This window comes from Taurulus bubalis, assembly GCF_910589615.1.
Source record: "Taurulus bubalis genome assembly, chromosome: 14".
In the NCBI taxonomy this organism is placed as follows: Eukaryota; Metazoa; Chordata; class Actinopteri; order Perciformes; family Cottidae; genus Taurulus; species Taurulus bubalis.
The window spans coordinates 19,135,974-19,159,060 of NC_136602.1; the positions used below are offsets into that span (position 1 = coordinate 19,135,974).

General features: G+C 42.7%; 1 protein-coding gene across 1 annotated transcript in view; it reads right to left on the reverse strand.

The window, feature by feature from the left end:
* cdh23 (cadherin-related 23) overlaps nt 1-18,550 on the reverse strand; it is a gene marked incomplete at both ends in the record, with an annotated part of 149,104 nt that extends 130,554 nt beyond the window's left edge. Inside the window, 2 exons of the mRNA XM_079229992.1 lie at nt 15,710-15,784; nt 18,466-18,550. Coding sequence (XP_079086118.1) covers nt 15,710-15,784; nt 18,466-18,550 — 160 coding nt within the window. The remainder of the gene's footprint in view (nt 1-15,709; nt 15,785-18,465) is intronic.
* Nucleotides 18,551-23,087: the final 4,537 nt, after the last annotated feature.

A 23,087-nucleotide genomic window follows, 5' to 3' on the forward strand; every position in this document is an offset into this window, starting at 1 on the left:
TTAGTCTACAGTGTATTTCCCCGTAGGACGAAGACAGCCATGGAGAGTGTCGGTAAATTCTTTTCCTCAGGGAGGTCAATTAGACAGAAAGTAATACAAAAAAAAGATGGAAAGAAAGAAAAAGCTCACTGATTATGTTTTCATGTCTTTGTGGCACAAATAAACAAATGCAACATAGTCTCAAATTGACACAGCTGCTGCAGATTAGTACAATTTACTTATCAAATAATAGGTATAAATTACAATTGTTGTTCTTTAAAAAGGCAGTTATATTTGTCTGTTGGAACAAAGCTACTTTATCTCACAGAAATCCTTAAATTTAATAGCTCCTTTGAAACATAACATTAAAAAATTCTAATTTTCTCTATTTTTTCACCGGCCTTCTCTCCTTTCTCTCTGTGTGTGTGTGTGTGTGTGTGTGTGTGTGTGTGTGTGTGTGTGTGTGTGTGTGTGTGTGGGTGCGTGCGTGCGTGCGTGCGTGCGTGTGTCCGCGCGCGCGTTTGTGTGACATCAATAACCGTGATGGGGAAGAGAGCCGAAGACAAATAGTGCCTGGAGTCTGGCTTTAAGTGACTCCTGTGTTTCAACAACACACGCCGTGAGAGTCCTTGGGAGGCCGCGTATTAATCCAACAGATTTATGACTAAATCTGTCACGGATGGGAGGCGAACACCCTCTGCCTTTCCTTTAGCCATTCCTGTGAGAAATACACACGCATCCTAAACACGTGTGTGTGTGTGTCTACACACCCTTTAAATGAACAGAGTGTTCTCAGAAACATACCATATGCACATTTCTTTTTCAAAAAGCATGAATAACTCTGATATGTGTTGGCAAACGTCGACACACAATTACTGTATGTACTGTGCATTTAGGCTATATTTACTGTAAGTGTCCATGGCTGTCCGAAAACAAAAAGGTTTATGTATCTGTAGCTTAAAATCCCAAAACTCACTGAGCTTTAACCTTGTGAAAAAAAGACCAAAGCAAAGGCTGCCGTCTGTTTGGTTTTGTTCTCCTAAGCTTGCGGAAAGGATGCATCAAAGGGATTCCTGTGATGCTGTACAATGTTTGATATGCCATAAGTACTCATGGTTAGTTTCTTATAAGTAAGAGTACACTTTAAAGGCAAAGTAAAGCCCTGCTTTAGGTCACCATGAGTCCATTTGGGGTTGACGCTGCTGTCCAGACATTAATCATTCATTTGCGCCACAAACGATGAGAACGATTCAGCTCCGTCCAAAGTGAACGAAGGAGGTGCGTACGAACGATGCGTGCGTGATTGATGTCCGGCTCAGGAATTGGCTTTCTAATACACCCAAATGGTGAGATGATGAAAACACTGAGTGACAAGGCTGTGACTAACCAATCACATTGCGAAAGTCGGAGGACAGTGAAGGACATTAGCGGACGAGTCATCCCACACATTGGTGAGGAGCGGCAGACCTGTCACTGCAGATTCACACGCAGCTCCGCTCGCTCTCCGATCACACAGGATAGCTCTTTGCTCTTGCCATTTTCTATTCCATCCCATCTCAGTATTGCTGCCCCCCCCCCCCCATACACACACACACACACACACACACACACACACACACACACACACACACACACACACACGTTCTCCCTCTCTTTTGTTTTCGTCATCCACTCGTCACGCTCCCTCCTGCTTGTGGAGGCCAGACAGAGGGACACTGATAGGAGTGGACAGGTGGCTGTGCGCTACTCGGGCTTCTGGAGTGACGGCTGAGCCAGTCTGGGCCCATCTTTGTCACAAAAGCAAACGTCCGCCCCAAACACACATGCATCCAGCCAAACAAACACACCACTCCTGCCAACATGCCAACATGTCCATCAACACTGGCACTTCGTGCCGCCTGCCCGATTCTTTCCTTTTCTGTTGGTTCTTGCTCTTTTCATCCGATGTTGCTGCTCACCTCAGTTTCTCTTATTCTGTTATTTGCCTTCTCTCTTTCCCCCTCCACACACTCCCTCTCTCAGCACTGGCCCGCTGTTGACCTCACCGGGGCTGACTATTACCTGAGAGTGCGCTAAATCATGGTCGGGTAATGGAACATGCCACCTTCATTGTGAAGCAACAAACACACACACACACACGCACATGCACACACACACACACACACACACACACACACACGCACACACACACACGCTCGCGCTGAGACAAAAGCCTCTCCCTTTTGGCCTTTCCCCTTTCCTCCCCCGTTTACATGTTTATCATTTGGCCCGTGTGTTCCTGAAATATAGGGCTGATGTTGTTTTTGCCGTGTGGATGGAGATGGGGATGTTGGGGAATGGCAGGAGACGGGGTTGAGGCAACTCAGAGTTGACCCCCGGCACTGGCTGTCATTGGAAGGGAGAGTGTGGAGTATTGCTTCAGAAAAAAAGGGCTTCCTCTCTCGACAAATACAACTATATCAAATACGTGAGAGCTCAGAGAATCCGCAGTGGTTTCACCGTTTTGGACGAGGGCGAGGAAAAGGGCAGGGATGCTTTAATGTGACAATACCTTTGGATTTGAACTGCTCGTCAGGTTTATTCAAAAATAAATGACAGCAATTTTAGTACAGTTTACTGTCAGAGAGATCACAAAGCTCCCAAAACGCATGTTCTTTGAAAATTCACAAGATGTTCGTCACATCACTCAAACAGTGAACAGGCTGCATGTACAGTACGCTCCCATCTTATTTTCAGTGATAATACAACAGCTCCCAATCAGAATATCTGTCACCCTCACTGAATACCAGAGACTCATACTAGAATTTTAAGAAGTCAACTAATGATGAGGATTTTATGAAGCCAACGAAGATTTAAGAATACATAACTTGACATAACATTTATGGGAAAAAATTACAATTTCAGGGCGTGATTAACAAGTTTTTGACATGAATTCACAAAACTAAACTCTCTTGACGTTATCTATAAGGACGCACCAGTCCAGGTTTTTCAGGACCGATACAGATACCTCGGCTTTAGATAGAAGCCAATACTGAATACCGATCCGATACCAGTGTTTAATTAATAAGCTGTATGCCTCAAGATCATTATTTTATGTGTAAGGCAACATCAACCTTGACTTAAATAAATACATGAATATATAAATGTACTGAATTGTTATTTATCATTTGAATACTAAATGGTGCACAAGCAACTCGGAAATGAAATCTTCAATCTTGCATAGAAAAAGTAATTTCTTTAATCTCTCACTGTCGTTGTTGTTCAGCAGCGCTTTGTTCCTGCGATGCATGTGCTCAGGTATATACTTTTTTACTTAAAAACTAAAAACACTGGCCGGCTCTGATTTATTTCAACAGACAGGGAAAACCCTGTTGTTGCAACAGGCAGTTCTCAAATGATGTTGCCGCTTCAAATCAGAAAATCTTCACTGGCAAAATGTGAAATCCTGATACCTTGTTAAATTGTCTCATATGTCTTTCAGAATTAGCATAACAATTGACTTGGCCACATTGGTTCAGTAGCCCACATCCACTTGCCAGTGACAAGTGGATGCAGACTAGCATCAAGCCGCCGCTGCTGCTGCTTTATTTCCCATTCCCTTTTTATAGACAGCTTTATGATGGCACGTTCTGTGTTTTCTCAGCAGTTCATATGTTGGAACAGTTGTAGAATTGCACTGTGCTCCATATACGCCACACTAGCATGCTGGATCCTGGTCTGGCCCAGCTCATCTAGCTGACTGACTGGCCAGACTAGGCCAAGGCCAGCTGGACTTTATCTATATGGGCAGAGTCACTAGTGCATCTCCATCTTCTTCATCTCACTCTCTTATGCCCATCTGCTGTGAAGCCCCTCTCACCCTCATCTCACCCTCTGCCAATATCTATTCCCATCTTTTTGTGTCTGAATCACCTCCATGCACACAGTTTCTGCCAGCTCCCAATCATTTCATCCTGCTTCTTTCCTTCCGTCTCATCCTTTCCTTCACCCTTTTCCCTCCTAAAGTACCTGCCTCCTACCTTCTTCCTGTCATTTCTCCCTCCCTTTCCATTCCTAACACTTATCTTGTCCAAAACGCTCAGCTGCAATGCAGACATGCCAGAGTCCAAAGAGTATGTGTGTGTGAAAGAGAGAGAGAGAGAGAGAGAGAGAGAGAGGTGATGGGTGAGTTAAAGCGGATGGTTGGTGTGTGTGTGTGTGTGTGTGTGTGTGTGTGTGTGTGTGCGTGTGTTCGTGTGTGTGTGTGTGTGTGTGTGTGTGTGTGTGTGTCTCCAGATTGTTTGCTATGGTGCTGCCTAAATCTGATGTCCGGCTTCCGCCATTACAGCATTTCTCATCCCGTAAAACACCACTTGTTTTATGGATTTTAAATGGACTCATTATCTGAAGCGCTCATTAGCTTCAGGTCCTAATAAGCCAAAATTAATATTGTTTCCTGACAAAGACATTGGCAAATTGGCAATTGACCTCCTTTGTCAATATGAGGGGGAAAGAGTGAAGCATTAAAGGGACAGTGTGTCCGTTTGCGTGACATCCAGTGGTTTGTGGCAGATCGCAATCAACTGAATACCCTTCAACCGCCTCCCTCCCTTTCCAAGCGTGTCGGGAGAACTACATGCAGGGATGGGTATACTGTATCTTTGGGAACAATTATAAATGAAATAAATAACATTTTCTGAATGAAGAACACAGACATCCGTCAGTATCAGTCTTTTGCCCACCTGGCTGTTTCGTCTCAGCCGGCACAGTTTACACAAAAGTAAAAAGCTTTTGACCGATCGCTTATGCTGTGCAAACTTAAAAGGAGGTTGACGACTGAATTAGGTTTCAATTTAGTTTTGCATGTTCCTAGATGTATTAATAAAGTATTGGCTTTTTACTCGCAAATATTTTATTGCACATACAGTAACAAGCGTAGTGGCTGTAAACTTGAGAATCATCCACTTCACCGGGTTCACTTCACCACAGCGGCCACCTTCATGTGTGTGTGTGTGGAGTAGCCCAACAGAAAGAGCAGCGCACATGCATGCTGCAGTGTGATAATAAATGATAGCAAAACATGAAAAAAAATTAATAAATAGCACCAGTAACATTGAGGTTTATCAATACTACGATCTTTAATTATTTTGCACCGGGGCCCGTTTAATACCGGGTTTCGAAAGGCATCTACACCTTCAGATAACATAAAATGTGAAAGGCTCTTGCTAGAGCAAGTGTCTGTTCTGGGCTGCTGTAGAAAAATGGCAGCGCACGATGGGAGTGTCCCGCGGATGAGTTTGTTTGGCCATCTGAATGCTGGAATCAGTGGGAAATGAACAGTTAATAAAAACCACAGTATCTCAATGGCCGACAGTAGAAAAGCCGAGGATTTGTTAGAATCTGAAACTTCTCACTGGAGACAAAGTGCTTCACAGAGAAACAAATAGGAGAGAGGAAGAGAAAGAACAAATGTGTGTGATGGGCAGAGTGTGAGAGATGCAAAGACGACAGAAAGGCATGTCTTATTCTTGAAGAATACAAAAAAAGATATGTGCTTCTAAGGAGACCTGTTAACTGTCAAACACCTTCTCAGCTGTGAGATAAGAGAGAGGAGATAGCTTAAAAACCACTCTCTCCTCCCACTCGTGTGCAAAGCCACACACAACACACATGCCTTCACGGCCTATCACCGCTCTACAGCTAACATGCACAGATTTAGATAACATCTAAACATATTGTGTTTTGGTCTAAAGGGACCAAAACACAATATGTGCAAACATTAAATTGACAGCACATGCACATCTGCAGAAAAGGCAGTAGCTACAGGAGCCCGCATCGCCACAGAGCATGGTGACATACCGGCAGCACAATGTGAGAGAGAGAGTGAGAGAGAGAGAGAGAGAGAGAGAGAGAGAGTGACATCATTCTCCAGCAGTGGAGAAGACAAAGAGATCTAGACACCAGAAAAACAAAAGCAAGCGGGTTTGAGCCAGAGACTGGTCTGTAAATGGGGGACACATAGTGCAGGCACCCCACTTGTCAATTAATCCTATCTGGCACCAGCATGCTGGCCTTTATGAGAACAAATGTCAGCTTTCAAGACAAGGACGATATAACCTTTCCTCATAGAATGCACACCAGCCTCAGACAACCAGTGTTGGTATTAGCCTCAAGGCGTCTAATATAAGCTGATTCAGCATTTCATCCGAACAATAATTCAAAGAGTTTAGCAATCTTGCTATTGTGGGACTGATCTTGGCTTTGTGGTCACTAAAACACACTTCAGTTTATAAATGCTGCTCTGTTAGTACAGCGAGTTACATCCCAGCACTTGCTAGTGGAAAGGACAGTAAGAGGATATTCAGCTGGTCTGGCCACTGGTCTTCCACAAATTTTATAATGGAAGGGAACAACGGAATATGGTGGTGAAAGAGCTCTATTACAGGTTACTTCTCTCAGCAGGAAGTCATTTTCCAAGTAACATACAGAACATTATGCATGTCCCAGGACACTTTTTTAGTGGGGTCAAGTCAATTTCCTTAACAAGTAATTTTCCCTTTTTCTCAAATCTTTGGCGTTGAATTGGAAAACTGATCTTTTTTTTTGTGTCACAGCAAGAAGGTAGAAGGCAACATACAAACAACAATATTTTTTTGCTTGAGTCACAACACTAGCTGTAGCATGCGTGTTCGAATGGGCACAGAGAGACGGGGGGAATCCAACTGACTCATTCAAACAAACAGACACACAGACAGACTGCAGACACACACAAGCATTTCCCCTCCTCACTCCAAGCTTCCCTGCGACGGAGCAGGGAAAGGTGGTCGCTGATGTGAAACATCAATTTCCAGGTTAGCTGCTCTGCGTGGCTCAGGCAGGTATCAGCCGTGACCCACCTGGGCCAGATAAGCAGCTGCAAGTAGCTGATCTGCCACCCAGCGAGGCACCTCCCAATACTGGGGAAACGCACGCACACACACATTAGTAAACAAATACTGAAACCTTAAACAATTAATCAAATTCGAGGAAAGAATGGAAATACAGCAATACAAAAACAGCCTCATTACATTACCACTAAATAAATGTGGTGTTTGAAAATCTCCAATTCAAACAACTGAACTCTGTGATGATGCGGACAATCTTCAGGAATGAAAAAAGGGGATAATTGAGAACCATCAAAAATATCGTGTTCTCTGATGATTCCAACATGCTCTCGCTCTCCGTCTCATTCACAGACACAGGAATGCAACAGACACTTTACATTTGATTTGAGCCCGACCTTCATTTGGAGCCTAAAAGAAGAGTGTTCGCTAAATGTGTATCAGTGTGTGTAAGCCCATCCTCAGTTGGTCAGGTAATCTAACCACTGCCACCATCACTGTGACGCCTGTCAGCTCACTGCTGGGCGCCTTGGCAGCGCTGCTCAACCTGGTGTCGCTCCACATTCCCACAGACATCTTCAATTAACTTTTACAACCCAGAGAAATATCTCACACACAAACACACACACACACAGTCTGAATCTATTCAACACGCTTCCTCCATCTTTGACTCTGTTTGTGGGTAGTCTCTAATAGAAAGAGTATCACAAACAAGGGAAACTCTAGAGCACAGGTGTCAAACTCAAGGCCCGTGGGCCGAACCGGCCCGCCACGTCATTGTATGTGGGCTTGAAAGGCATGAAAGGCATGATCACTGGGGCGGACCCGTTTTCAGTGGGCCTTTGAATGGGCAAAAAAAATAGTCTTGTGCTTTTATTTTGAAGGGAATTTTTAATGCAGCAGAATGCCGTTTATTCACACTCCTCAATGCTGCGTCACAACACGCTTTACTTGCATGAGTTTACACCGGACTATTTGTGATAGTTCGCTTCATTCACGACTTTTTTTTTATGTTTGTGCATGAAAGCACTGAGTCTGTTAAAAAAGACTGAAGTTATATTACCTTGTGTCTTTTTGATTTTTAATTGAGTGTAAAAAGGAATATTTTAACTAGCTTTTTGTTGTTGTTGGCATATTGTGATATTCTGTACTTCTCAACTTGATTTTTATTAGATCAAATTGAGAAGTTTACAATGTTCCTCACATTGGATCTTGGAAGGTCATTCATGGGTGATGGTGGGTCAGACCAGTTGAGAACCACTGCTCCAGACATGCATGTTCTTATTAGCTCACAATTATTTGTTGGACCAGAGTTATGTCCTTCTCAAATGTGACAAAAAAGCTTTGAACAAAGTTAATATAATAACGTGCTTTTGATCTTTGTATTTGTTATTTTCTTCTGTTTTAAGTTTGATCTTTGATAGAGTAATGTGGGTTTCTTAACCCTAAATTAAATGGATTTATGTCATAGTCACAGAAAAATGTGCTTACATATATTTTTACATTTACCTTTGAGGGCGACCATGATGCTGATGTGGCCCAGGGTGAGAATGAGTTTGACGCCCCTGCTCTAGAGCCTTGATCGATTGTTGGAAATATTAGTTTCAGTTTGAATTGACGACCACAATAATATACCGTGTCTTGGTCTAAAATAGCTCAGGTTAAATAGGTCTCAACGGCAGTTAAATGTTAGTGAAATTGCATTTTAACCCTTTTTGCTGCTGTTTTTGTCATGAAATCAGTCATAAGTAATAACATAAGTGCACTGGTTTGGCGAAGGGCTTATTAGTGTTTGGATGAATGCTTTGTTACACCCCCCTTACGTCAGGAATAATGGTATAAATATATGAACTTGGTCAATATTAAAACTAAATATAGTTTGCTGTCTGTACCATCTTCCTAAGCATTCACAATGGGCCTCTCTGTCCCCACTGCCCCTTTCCAGATTGGTACCCCCTCCTTTGTTTGTTTTACTCATCCCTCAAAATGGGAGATATTGTCGTTGATAACAGCAATAATGTCTCAGATTTCCAGAACCCACACTCATAAGTCTTTAGTCACTAAGTCTTTTTATGTTGCCATGTTTTTCTTAAGGCAAGTAAACTAGAGAAATTTGACAAATCAAGTGCAAATAAAGTTGTTTAAATGTCAATTCCCAAAGAATTAATGAGGTTTTCCTGTTAGCAGCTGAGTGAACTGACTTATTATGACCTATTTTGTTTCAAACATAATTGAAACATATCAAGATGAATCATTTTTTTTACACCACTGCCTGAATTGTATTTGATTTAAGGCTGCATATGCAACACTATTATTCATTAAAATTAATGTTTTCTACAGTGCAAGCAGAAAAACAAGACTGAAAGTCAGATAGCTAGAAAAAAAAAAGGTCATCACTAAAAGATTAGTGATGATATTAAAATGATTTGCGAGTATGAGCAGGATGCTTAGCATTCGTGGAAACTCAGAAGCAATGTTGCAATGAGAGGCCAGAGTGCTGTGAGTGTTTGCATGGCCGTAATAACACTAACACATCACGTGCTGGTAAGAGCTGACAATATAGCGCAGCACAGCGTCATGATGGATGGTGTGTTTGCAGACACCACTGAACCGTGGACCCCATTATTTCCTGGGGGAGGAAGGGGGAGCAAGGCACCACGGGGGGAGATAAGGGATGATTGACTAAACCAAAACAGAGGTTCCTCGTGGTTGGCAGTGTGCCGGGCATTATTGGGAAACTATTGTGGGAGTCAATGCAACAGCTCAATGACAACAGAGAGCTGTCGCGGGAGGTAAGAAGATCAAGTATATCCCTTTCCTAAAATGTGGTGGGGGAGGATGCTTCACGTGGAGAGAAAAACTTCACGTCATTAAGAATATCTGCGGGACATGTTGGGACTCATCTCCCACTGAGATCAGGTGGTTCAAACCTCAACAGGCAGGACTGCCTCACTTCTGCAGCTGGTAGATAGGATTTATAAAAACTAAGACACACACGCTCACTGGCAGAGACAGTCACTTCCAGTCTCGTGCACACAGCGCGTACGCCAACTCAAACTCATAAACAGTGACAGATATGAGGGCAGTTACCAGAGATGCAGAAAAAGGACACACACATTGCATTCCAATTTGACTAAGAGAGGGCAGAGACGGACCTCCGAGCGGCCCTGTAACAAATATCTAGAGCACGTATCGTGCACGAGACAGCTGTGGATACCAGCCAGCATCCCGAAAACATTGAATCAACTCTCAGAGGAACTGCCCTCTCTTTGTCTCCCGACAAGTCCCTGATTAACCTCTCATTTTATCACTGCTCATCTTTCTCTATTTCTATTTTTGTGCTTCCATTTCTGCTCTGGATTATCTGGTCTGTAGCTACAAAGGACGGGCAAAAAAGGTTCACACTTATTTAGAATGGTTTAGACCTGTTTCCTGATGATGGGGAAGGACAGGGATATTGGAGATTTAAATTAAAGAATTGAAAGCAAAGAAATTCTCTTCCCTTATTATGTTTGTTTGATTATATGACGTGTACAGACGGGATGGATGAATACTACCTTGATGATCATTCTTAATATTTATTACTTTTCTTATTTCATTTCCGAAGAAGAAATATCTAAATGTATTTCATATTTTGGATACCTACTTTCAATATAATGAATTCTCATCCAACAGTGCTGTGTTGGAGAAATTGACACAATGAGAAGAGCAATAATTATTAGATTACGAGAACATTGTATGTAACAAAATCTATAGTATATAGTTGGAGGAACAGGTGTTAAGATCATCAATTTAAATAATGGCCATGTCGTTTAAGTACACATATTAACTTAAGTGTAATTTGAATAATATAATCATTTTAATCAAATGACAAAATTATATATTTCCTAACCCTGCCCATCTAAATGAAAGTCAAAAATACACTATTGCATTTTACAAATGTTGTACATGTACACAATAGGATAATTTGCATGGCTGTCAATTGATTAAATTAATGTTGAATCTTTCGTGTCAATGAACGTATGTTCTTCAGGGGGTTGTATTATTATACTTATTATTATACTTATTCATTAAGGTTCAGTTTCCTGTGCATTGTATGTCACAACATCTACAGTATGGATGTTGTTTTCAGGACCTGCCAGTTCACGCTCACACAGTTATACAAATTCACACCTGGAAACCCAGAGCAAGTTTAATCTACACTGAGCAGCACCACTGCAGTAAACGGGGTCAAACGCCTCCCATCAGTCGCCTACGTACGTGCTAGCTAGTGAACACAAACTCGAGACAGTGAGTGACAATATTGGTTAATATTCTTAGTATGAGCACTTCCATTACAATTCTCAAATCTGGAGACAGATTTACTACAAACACCTAATGTCAGTACATATTTGCCTGTGCAATTTCTTAAATATACTCTTTTTTTCATAAAAAGGACATATGGAAGGAGCTCCACAAGGGTGAAAGAAATGGGTTGGAATGAAAGGAGAATTAGCAAATGGTGGCATGGACATTGATTGATCTATTGATGCTAGCTGAGAGTCAATCTTTCAGTTTAAGTGCTTCTGAGACAGAGAAAGTGAGGTTTCAATCTGAAATGTGTATACAGCTCATTAATAAAGCAGCCCAGAGCCAAAGAGAGCAGGAGTGTGCACATGCGTTGGGTCTCTTCCACTGTGCTGTATACATCAGCACCAGAAGAGTCAGCCAGGTAAGGAGGCCGTTCTCTCCGACCTGGCCAATCATTTGATCAGCAGCAAAACTGATCCGAGTACCCTTCTCTCCAGTGTCACTAACGGGGAGTGGAATATGGATTTCACAATACAAAACAGAAAGACCTCTTGAGCTTCAAAGCAGCATTTATCTTCTTCCTATCGTCTTTGAAAGCAGACATTACGTTTGCAATGCTACGTCAACATTGCTGTTCACAATACAAACACAATATGTTCCTTCATATTAGCAAAAGCATGGGAAATCCTAAACCGACATTTTGAGGTTCACTAAAAATTTTAAATGACCTGAAAGCAGAGAGTAAAAGGCCTAAATACCAAGAAACTGGGGTTGAAAAGCAACTGACTGGACTCATCTCCGAACAAACAAAAGATATACATTTGCACACTGAAACATTCATACTTATACAATGCAGTGTCATGTTATGTTATCATTAAGATTTTTGGAGATCTTTGAGTAATATGCAACATAGAAATATCCATTCTGATGCTAGATTGTCAGACATAGTTTCTATAATCAGGAAGCATTGTTTCCAATCAAGATCCTGGAGCGTTCACACTCAAACACCATCAAACTACAATAGCTAGAAATTGTTATGAATACGGCTTTGTTTATGAGTGCAGCTAAATATACGGAATCAGAAAGCTATGAAAAAGAGTGTCCTGAGGAGGGAGTGTTGACAAGCCATAGTTAATGCAAAGTGCGCTCGGCAGCTGACAGTAGGGAATTGGCTGGGGAGAGAGTACACAGACACTATCAACACGTTTAGGGGAAGGCTCTAATAAGTTGTTCCTCGAGGCAACTTCCTGCTCCTTAATTATTATTGAATTAGGAATGCCACAGAGCTAATTAAAAGTGCAAGGTATTTACTGTGGCAATAGAATGTGAGGGAGCAGCGGAGAGCGAGTGAAAAAAGAAAAGGAGAGCAAAGGAGTTAAGAAAGAAGGTCGACATATCAATTGTTTTAACTGTGTCATAGCACTTGTACATATAGCTGTGATTCTACATATTTAATGCACAGGACTAAAACACTAAAAATGGCTTAAAAACATTGGCCCAGCCTCTGGAGTCATGCTCCCTGCTGGCATTATATATAAATATACTATCAAAAGGGCCTATTTGGGCTTTAATTAGAGCAGCTATATACCTACTAATGCTGCAACTGGCAGATGTGTTGCTCGGATGGCCAAATTGTCCACTGTGTGATGTAGGGAAATACGAAATGAAATTCATTTTTCATGAATGATTCTCAAATATTTGTTTGAATTAATGAATCATGGAACAAATACTGCCAGAAGCTTCTTTCCTAAATTTGAAGGTATTCAATAACGTATCCCGCATGAATTAAACACTTATCTTAACGTTAGCCTAAGCCAAACTTTTACATTTAAATCAAACAGCGAGGAAGCCTTATGCTCGATTGGCACAAACTAAAAAGACACACACAAGCCATCCCAGCAGTGTGGAAGTTTCTTATTTTGAACAAATGTTGTGATCTTGCCACAAGTTAATTACTCAGTAGAGAGCTTAATCTGCCGAATCAGGGCAAAGTGGATTAGGAGATGAGAGCGTTTAATCAAAGTGTTCTCTCGGTCTAATTACACATCCCATTTCCTGACACAACACGCACTGTTATCTGCCACTGCATTTAAACATCAGCTCCTCTGTTTAGCTGCCCCCCAAAGAGTGAATGATCCCACAGCCTGGACTAAATGGACACACACACACACACACACAAAAGGAACATGAATGAGAATTTTGTTCTGAACATCCATGAAATATTCCTCTTGCAAAATATTGAAATAAATCATATGAGGCATCGTATCACTGCAGTGTACAGCAGCCCCCTAATGCAGCCTAAACACACATCATTCATACCAGTGGGGACTACAGATCCCTCTTGGGTTCAGTCTCATCCGTACATCAAACTGAGGGTGTTGTGTTCGCGATGTGAGACGATGAAGACTGTACTGGACTGTGTGTGTGTGTGTGCGCGCATGTATATATACATACATATGAGTTCACACAGAGTAAAGCCCTGCTCCCATTGCGTTACACAGGCTTTGACAGCACACAGCTGCGCAGCATCTTTCAAACACCATGCGCCGGGTCCTGAACCAAACCCCTTGCTGGTGAGAGGGAGAGGAACGGCTGTAGTCTCAGATCAAATATCCATGGTGTTTGGATGCGCTTCCTCATCTCTCTGATAAATAACCATGCGCTCCTGCCTGCCTCACGGAGCGGAGGCGACCGGCTCGGAGGCCATGAGCTTAAGTCACTGATCTGCTGCCTGACCACGGTTAGATAGGGGCGTGAATGAGTGTGTACACATGCATGCAGACCGGTTTGACCATGGTAACTAAATGCAACCAATCCGAGTGGCTGTGGAAGCCGGGTTCAAGTCACGCAGTTTGGCAGGTGCTCATTTATGTTCCACGAATGTGTGGTAGAATAACGACCTAATGAAGAACAGAGGAATGTGCAAAGCTTTGAATATGATTAAACCACCGTCATTGTGCCCTGAAAGCACAGTTCAACAATTCTTTATTCTTGGCACAGTCTTCCCACTGAACCTTGAGATGAGAAATATGTATTTTCAATCTACCCTTTTTTCAAATCAAGAGTAAGAACAATGTCTGCAATGAAATTGCCACGGGGCTACTCTACTATTAAGGCAGCGTGCTGGATGATAAGTAATCTTGAGGGTTTGTGTGAGGGTGTTTGTGGTGAAACAGGAACTTCTCAATAATCTCAACCATGTCACATCCTCTACTCACATAACACACACACACACACACACACACACACACACACACACACACACACACACACACACACACACACGCTTGAGTGTGTGTCTATGTGTTCATGAATTGGAAGGCCTCCTAGACGAGGACATCTGCTGAGCTTATAAACAATAATCTTGACAAATTGTCACTGTCCAATCACTCAGCTCGCCCTCGTAATCACACCACTGAAGAAGTCATCAAAGGCCGAGCCAGGGACATGACTGACAGCTCTCTGGACCAGTGGAAGGCGTCGCTGGACTGAAGCCCAGCTGCCTGAGGAGAGGATGATTCATGGCCAGAGGGCAACCTGGACAGAGTGGTTAGGGAAATTAGCCACGCCGCCCACCAACACATGCATGCCCTTCACTGGTTAGAACACAAGCGGAATGAAGAATTAGCCTTCTGCCACAAACTGCTGGGGTCATGATGATGATGATTCACTGTGGGCTCAGCGGGATACCTTACCGTTTCTGGATGCAGTACAAAACACACAGCTACGATGGTGATGATGGAGTTGAAGTTGAAAGCGATGGTGACTAGGATAGCGTTGATGGCGGAGGCTTAGTGGTGTATTTGCACTTAAATGACCCCAAGAAAAAATGTGAAAATTGGGAAAACATTATAGGTTGTCTGTGCCTGGGAGGGCATAGACGCGGATAAGCCAATATTCGATGACTCAGTCTAGTACTGACAGACGGGCAGAGTGTAAAGGTCATGTGAAAAAAATAAAAAAACTTTAGAGAAAATCAATCTGATAGGATTTTAATTCCAAGCCACTGACACCCTCAGAGATGATGAAAAGCCAGACATTCTCAAATTGCCCTGTCAATCACTGCAACCAACATAAATGACAAATAAAATAAATAAGGAGGGGGGGATAATAGATCCAGGAGGAATCGGACCCAATCGTGTCTGGTGTTCATACTGCAACCCCCATCAGCAGTGTAACGTGTAAGCAAGTTTATAGTAACATAGAAATATCAAATCTGGACAAACTCCAGGCGTCAACACCAGGATGAGAAATTTCCAAAGCATCCCAGGTGTCTTTTGTGTCAGCTATAGTATATTATAGAGAATCTCTCAGGCTCTGGGGATCACACACACACACACACACACACACACACACACACACACACACACACACACACACACACACACACACACACACACACACACACACACCTTTCTTTTCATTGTTTTCACTTTCTCTGCTTATATTCAAGGGACAAAAGGACAGACCTTTTCTGTGCAGAAAACAAGTTGACAAAAGCAATCTGCAAAGACAGCTTTACTGTACTCACGTTAGACAGTGTAGATAACACAACATGCAGGCACTCCACAGAGACTCACCGATTGGCATATCTTCATAGATGAGAAGGTAGGTCGAGAAGAAGTAGTTCAGGAAGCGCGGAGGCTGGTTGGAACCTGTGATGAAGACGGAAGGAAAAATTATAATTATGTCAATAAAACAATCGATTCAGATTAGTGTTTTGATTATGTTGTTAAAAGGGATAAACTGTTAGATTTTCTTATAAATTATCTCCATTATGACAATCGTGTACACCATGATAACGTACTCTTTTACTAACTACTCACTACTAGCCTGATGGCTTTTACAAATGCTATTCTTGGTTATTGTTGTTTCACATTCAGCAGCAGAAGCAACATCAGTTATTTGCAAATACTGTATATTCAGTGTATGACACTGTGTACATGCCTGGAGCAAATATATTCAGTGTAAGACAGCGTGTGACATCTGGGGGCTGACATTTTGAGAGAAAAAAATAATAACATATATATATATATATATATATATATATATATATACATATGAAGCAACATGTTTGGAGGTTTTCAAAAGGTGAAAATGTCAACATTAAAGTACTGAAATTCATAGAGAATTGTTTACTTTAAGTCCATTTTCCACTACTTCCGCTACTGTCAGCTGTTCAAGCTGGTGATGATGGGGTTAAGCTTAAATGACTGCCTGCTGCTAAAAGTTTATTTAGAAGCAGGCAGTAGACAGGTGTCTTTGACTGTCCTTCTATTGTGTTATCGTTCCTCTTGTTCCCACTCTAGGTCTTCAACTCATTTTAGATTTTGGGCCTCGGTTCACTGCTGTGCGTGTATTGACGGAGTCTTTGTTAGACATACCTCTGCAGCACATCAATCACTCAGCAGAGAGACATATCTGACCTTGAATAAGCACCCTAACATCCCCCATGCAGTAATATTCAGGTCAAATTCAGCTATGGAACACCACGCATCTTATACAGTGCATCTTATTTTACAGATAACCACTTAATAGCAAATATGAAACATTGTAAGCAAGAGAACATCAATTACACACAAAGCATGGAAGTAATGATTTAAACTGACAACAGCATATTGCACTAACATGAACAGCGTGTTTACATGGTGCGTCTGCAGGTAGAGCCATTTGTGTCTCCATTGTCCATGAAAACAATTCAACATCATGGTCGAAAAAGGGAGTCTGTTGTGCCCTTGTATACTTTTGAAGTATGAGTAAATTTGGACAGAGTACAATTAGGTCAAAATTACATTTACCCCATAGCAATTTATCTGTAGGTGGGAATATCCTTCGATTACGACTACACTTTCAAGGGCCTGTTTAAGGGTTAATAGTGTGCCGCGTTATAGTTCTGTGGTGTCAGAAGGCAGCGTGATACAAGCCGTTTTTTGTTGGGAAGATCAGGGAACAAAGCTGATGGTCTTTGATCAGCTGAGCTGCGCGGCAGACCACAGGGACACTGAAGCGAGAGAAGCGGGGGGCCAGTCTGTTTGAAGTGAGAGCCCTCGATAGAGGGAATAGGTGCTTTGAAAGTGGGGGGGTTGTCGTTCAGTCGTGTGCCCGCTTGTGCGGAAGCAGATCTTTATCTCTGGCTCGCCAGTGTGGCTTTCGGTAGGTGCCAAAAACATGGCGCGTGCTTCACTGGATAGAGGGTGATGAGGAGGAGGGTTAACAAGCTCCTGCCCATACCTGTGGTGTAATTACTGCGAGGCACCGCGTCACGCTTGGATAGTCGGATGCAGATAGATTACTGCCACAAAATAATCACAGCAATGATCATCAATCCAATTTGACGGATCAGGGAAGTGATGCTCAAGGAGGAGTACAGGGTCACTGTGCTAATGGGGTTGTAATAGGGAGGGAGAGAGCGGAGGGAGGGAGGGAGGAAGCGGGTATATTGAAAGCAAACACAAGGTGATAGGTGATAGGTGATAGCCAGAGGCTGGAGGACTCCAGAGGTATAAAAAAAAAGCCTTGATAAACTCGTTGCGCTTGATGGAAAGAGGTTGTGGTGTTCACTTAATAACTTTCCCCGCCGCTTCAGCGCTGTGTGTGATTGGACGTGTCTCCTGTCTGTCACTGAGAGACAGCCACCGTGGCTCTCCACAGCACAGAAGCTCGCTCTCCATATCACCGTCTCTCTCATGCCCTCACAGAGACACTCGGCGAGGAGGTTTTATCATAATTCTTGGGCCCCAAAAATAATGAGAGACATGCGAGAGTGAAGTAATGACGGTGATAAAATGTGTAAAAATAAATAGGCCGTGTACTGGACTGAAAGGAACAAGTGTACAAGTCAAGAAAAGGTAAGGGAATACATCATGTGGAGAAGGTAAGTGACAGAAAATCCTTTCAGGCAGTTAATATTAAAGAACTGAGAGAGAAGTGGGAGAGGTATTGTACTGTTAAATGCTTTAAGATTCAGCTATCCAGTCTTTGCTTCCCTTACCTTGGACTGGCAGTACTCATACTTTGCCAAGGCACTGATAAAAGGAAAACCATAAGTATTCATAAGCATTGACTGACTAACAAAGATAGTGTTATAGTTACATGCCGATGCCAGAGTGATATTTTTAAACTTGTATTCCTCTTTTCAGTGGAAAGTTTGGCTGACTGAACATACTCCTTCAATTATTCAGCTTCAAATTCACACTGTTGCTCATATTCACAAAAATAGCCGGTGAGTATAAACCACTGTCCTCTGCTTCTTGCCACTGAGGAGCTACACTGGTGTACATTACATTGAAAGGCATTCACTCATTGTATAAAAGATGCAGTGTTATTGTGGACTCACCTTCACAGAAAGAGTGGAGGATGAGGAAGGGAAGGAGGAGCTGTGCAACCGTCATCCTGCCGCCTAAACCCACACTCCACGACATCGCCTGCACCTGATGAAGCAAAGCACACAATACTGTACAGTCACACGCAATTATTTCTGTGAGCCCATCATCACCACATTGCAGTTGTAGTCTGGCCACATTATGTCCAAAGACATTTCCAGCTCCTTTATGTTCGGTGATTACTGTGTAAGTGAGTAGGAGACACGATCGGTGTAATTAGGGAACAGAAAAAGGATGTGCTGCACGGCATGCTTCAAGCAGGTGTTGTGCATCTGCTTGAGGGTTGGGGTGTTAATGAGGGACAATTCCCACACAGCAACAGCTCATTCAGAGTAGAGTGCTCACTGTTTAATAGCCATCAAAAAGTCACACGTTATTTGTCTGTATAAAATAAATATATTACCACCTTGTGATTGTATTCCTCTGCCAACAAGTTCAGTTGTAGTTTACAACCATGTCTGTCCAGATTTTTATATCCAATATATAATTATAAATATCTTATTCCAGTGAATAATATCCAGAGAGCAATATGCTATCTTCACTTTAAGAATATTTTTACAGAGAGGACACAATATCCGTAAAACCAGCGAGCTGGTGGGCATCCAGAGGAACAGGGTGCTCATCACCTGGCTGCCACCCAGGGAGAGAATGGGAAGAGGGTGCACTCGTACGCGGGGGCCTTATTTAGACAGTGCAGACACACAGTGTGGTTGCACTGGGGCCCGTGGAGTCAACGGGGCCCTTCGAGAGAGCGGCCCCTCCAACAATGTGTTGGACGGAGAACCTTGGAAAAATTCTGACTGCCACCTCCCAAAAAAAAAAGCCTGCGTTCAAAGATCATGTGACATAGATAATATAGGGTAGCTAGTTTCGGCACAAAGACTGCAAGCTGAACCCATCTGTGAGCTCAGTCATGACTTTCATACACAAAAGAGGCAGACGGTAACCGAGGGGCCCATTGTGACTACCTTAAGCCAAAACTCATACACGGGTCTTGAAGTCCAGATCAGTAAAGAACGGGACTGGACCCCCTCTACATGAAGGACAGAGCGGACCGTTCCTGCTGGGGAGACTCGGCTCCTTCAGTGCGTGTTGAGAGGTGTTTACTGTCGATGTTGCTGGAAGGAGGACAGCAAAGACATGCCTCGTAACTGTAAATTGCTGCGCCGCTTTATCAGTGACTGTATCTTTAACTTGCACATATTCTTTTGCGTGAGCTCAGGCAATGTGGAAACTCTTTTCCCCTGCAGTCAGTCTTTCCCTCGTTCTCCCTCCCTGCCTTTCTTTCCCCTCCCTCTCATTTGTCCCCTCTCTGTACACTGTCATCACTGGCCGGCAAACTCATTCAGTGTCAATTTAATTTTGAAGGGTTATCCTTCTAAATTCTCGTTCTCCCCAAAGCCCACTGTGTTCTCAGCTCACGTTAAAACTCAAGACGGCGCTCCTTGTCCCTTTAGGAATCTGATGGCAAAAATAAACTACAGAAAGTAGTGCGAGGTGCATTTAAAACACAATACACACGCTGCTTTGTGTTGCTGCTCGCTGTTGTGCTGCTGCTAGAGTTGTACAATCAATTCAGAGAAAGCAGCTCAAATTTACAGGTGAGTGAGAAAGACTCGCAAGGTAAACAATGGGCGGTCATTTCTTATTGTAAATACGCGTCTGTGTCTGTATGTGCACGCGCTTATAGTTGTGCATGCATGTCAGTTTGAATAGGCACATTTGTTTTCATTTGGGTTCCCGTTTCCTCAGCATTATTGCATTTCACTTTCTGGAACAATTCAACCTACATGGTTATGTCTGCTCCTTTTTTTTCTCTACTTTATACCGTCCTCATTTCCTTCCTTCTTTCTTTGCTTATACACGCCCATTCATCTCTCTTACTGGGCCCCGAAGACCTCTTCTCCCCTCACACTCTTTCCTCCCTCATTGTCCTCTTCGACACAGTTGTGGTGCTCCAGTAAAGGCTATTATCTCAAGTCAGTGGGAAGCTCAGATAGAGAGCTGACGACAACAGCCTAAACAGATTACACATTTCCGCAACATATCATTTCCTTTTCCATCTTATCATTTCCTACTGTTTTTTTTTGTATCAATAACACACCTGAGGTAGCATGACTTATGCTCTGGAGCGCTCTAAATAGCCAAATGCACTGACATACCGTAAATCAAACCCAGTAACTACAACACAGAAAGCTACAAGACCTGAGAGGAAAACTCAGTGTTTCCCGTGTTCTTCTTTGATGCTCGTTTAGGGTTGATCAGTCTGCATGAGGACAATCAATAAAGCCCATTCCCAGCTCTCCACGCTGAGAAAAAATGAAATAATCACACAGAGCGGCGAACAGTCTCTTCATTTTGTCCTGTTTTTTAAATTTAAATTTCACTTTGTTTTTTTCTCTGCATTCTACATGCTATCTGCTTTTCCAAAAATAAGCTAATTGATATTCTTAGGGGAACCATAATGTCATTGTAAAAACCATTATTATGCGAGATCTGGTACAATCTGATGTTAATCTGATAGTGGTACCAAAAATCTGTTGTATACCATACTGTCATGGTTCATGTCAAGTACAAAATGTAGTAAGGTGCTTGATGAATGCATGGCCTTTACTGTGTTGTCTGCCATACAACGGACCCATACAACGGCATTCCTCCAAATGCTAAAAGACATTTCTGAGATGACGAACGGGTGAATTTGAATGATGGATAGCTGAGACGGACACGTTGGGTTTAAGAGCTGAGGCAGCCGCGAGAAATAAAAGCAGCTCTTCTGCAGCAGCATCCAGCTCTCTGGTCTCACCACGAAGTAGGAGAATTCAATATTAAATCATTCTCGTGAAGAAAGCACCCCCACAAAAGTTACAGATGCACTGTACTACAACTAGAGCGCAAGGTTGTCTTATCTTTCGTCTCGTTTATGTCACCTGGATTGTGCATATAATGCTGGGTTCTTGTTATAGCCGGCCCGTGGCAGAGGCAAAGTGAGCAGCTGCTAAGGACCCTGCTCTGCGGGCAAATTATTGACATTTGCTGTTTGGAAATCGACAATAGCTACAAATCGTATTGGAAATGTATTTTGTATTGAAGGTCAAAGAGTAGTGAACACTGTCCAGAGCAGGGCCGTGGATTATCTACAGCAGGGGTATCCAAACTACGGCCCGCGGGCCATTTTTTATCTGCCGTCCGAACAAAACACGAGAACATGCCACACTAGCATCTACGAGGTCAGCTCACAGCGCGACACAGGAAACCTTCTCAGACGGCGACTTCATAACACACAGCTTCACTAAAGTTGCAGGAATAATGTGCCCGGAAAAGATGCCGGAATTCAACAACGTGAGCATGTCCAGAAACACAAAGACTTGTCAGCTAACTCAAAGCAGCAGGTGCTCGTGCTTTTGATTTTTACTCCATTGTGTGTGATGAGAGCACAGACACCACAGACACCGCTCAGCTGTTAATGCTTTTGCGGGGAGTTGCTGGATCTGAGGAGTCTCAAGGGCACATCAACGGGGAAGGACATGTTTGAAGCTGTGTCAGATCCACCAGAGAAGTTCAAGCTTTCCTGTCTGATGTTGAGGCTGAACACGGGACCTACTCTCTCATTTTGAGGTGCGCTGCTCAGTCTCGGCTCCACGCTGCAGCGGTTTTATTCCCTGAGGTCAGAAATTGACCCGTTTTTGAAAGAGAAGGACGACCTCTTCATGAACTGAGTGACCCTCCAGAGAAGGACCCCCATTTCTAGTCGATCTTACTCATCATCTCAACACACTGAACGAGAGCCTGCAAGGCAAAGACCAGGTACCACAACTTTTCGCACACATGAAAGCATTCTGTGCGAAGCTCCGTCTCTTTTAGACACAACTACACAACGTCAATGCTGTGCACTTCTCCACGCTGTCTGAAATCAAAGTAGCTTCATCAGAGGTCAACCTGTCTGCTAAAATGGGGAAATATGTGTCTGTCATCACATCTCATGACAGAATTCAGTCAGCGCTTCCAAGATTTTTCTGCCATTAAGAAAGAAGCTGTGGGAGAAGTGGAGGAGAGTCTGCAATTAGAACTGATGGAGATGCAGTGTGCTTCTCTCCCTGCCCGACTTCTACCGGAGCTTGGAAAAGGCCACATTTCCTCTGTTGCGATTTTTTAAATATTAAATATTATATGTATCTTTTTTTTTTTTAAGAATAAATAAATATATATATAGCATAATTTACCTCATTTGATTCATTTTGCGATATACCTCACCTCTAGTGAGTGGCCCAGACTTATTAGACATATTTTTCTGTTTGTGGCCCTCAGTGAAAAAAGTTTGGACACCCCTTATCTACAGTAAACGGGACATTGTTTTGAAAAGAGACTTTTCAGCAGAATTTTTTAAATGCCATTTCTCAATATTTTGAGAACCATGAAACAAAGTCCTTTTTAACTCAATTGTCTTGCTGGCAGAAACCACTGCTGCCGATAGTGCATGTCAGAAGCTCAGCGAATCAAACTGAAACTACCTGCATGGTTAGATACTCCCGAGGGCTAAGTGGCAAAAATATGTTATTTGTGACTCGGGCAATTTGTT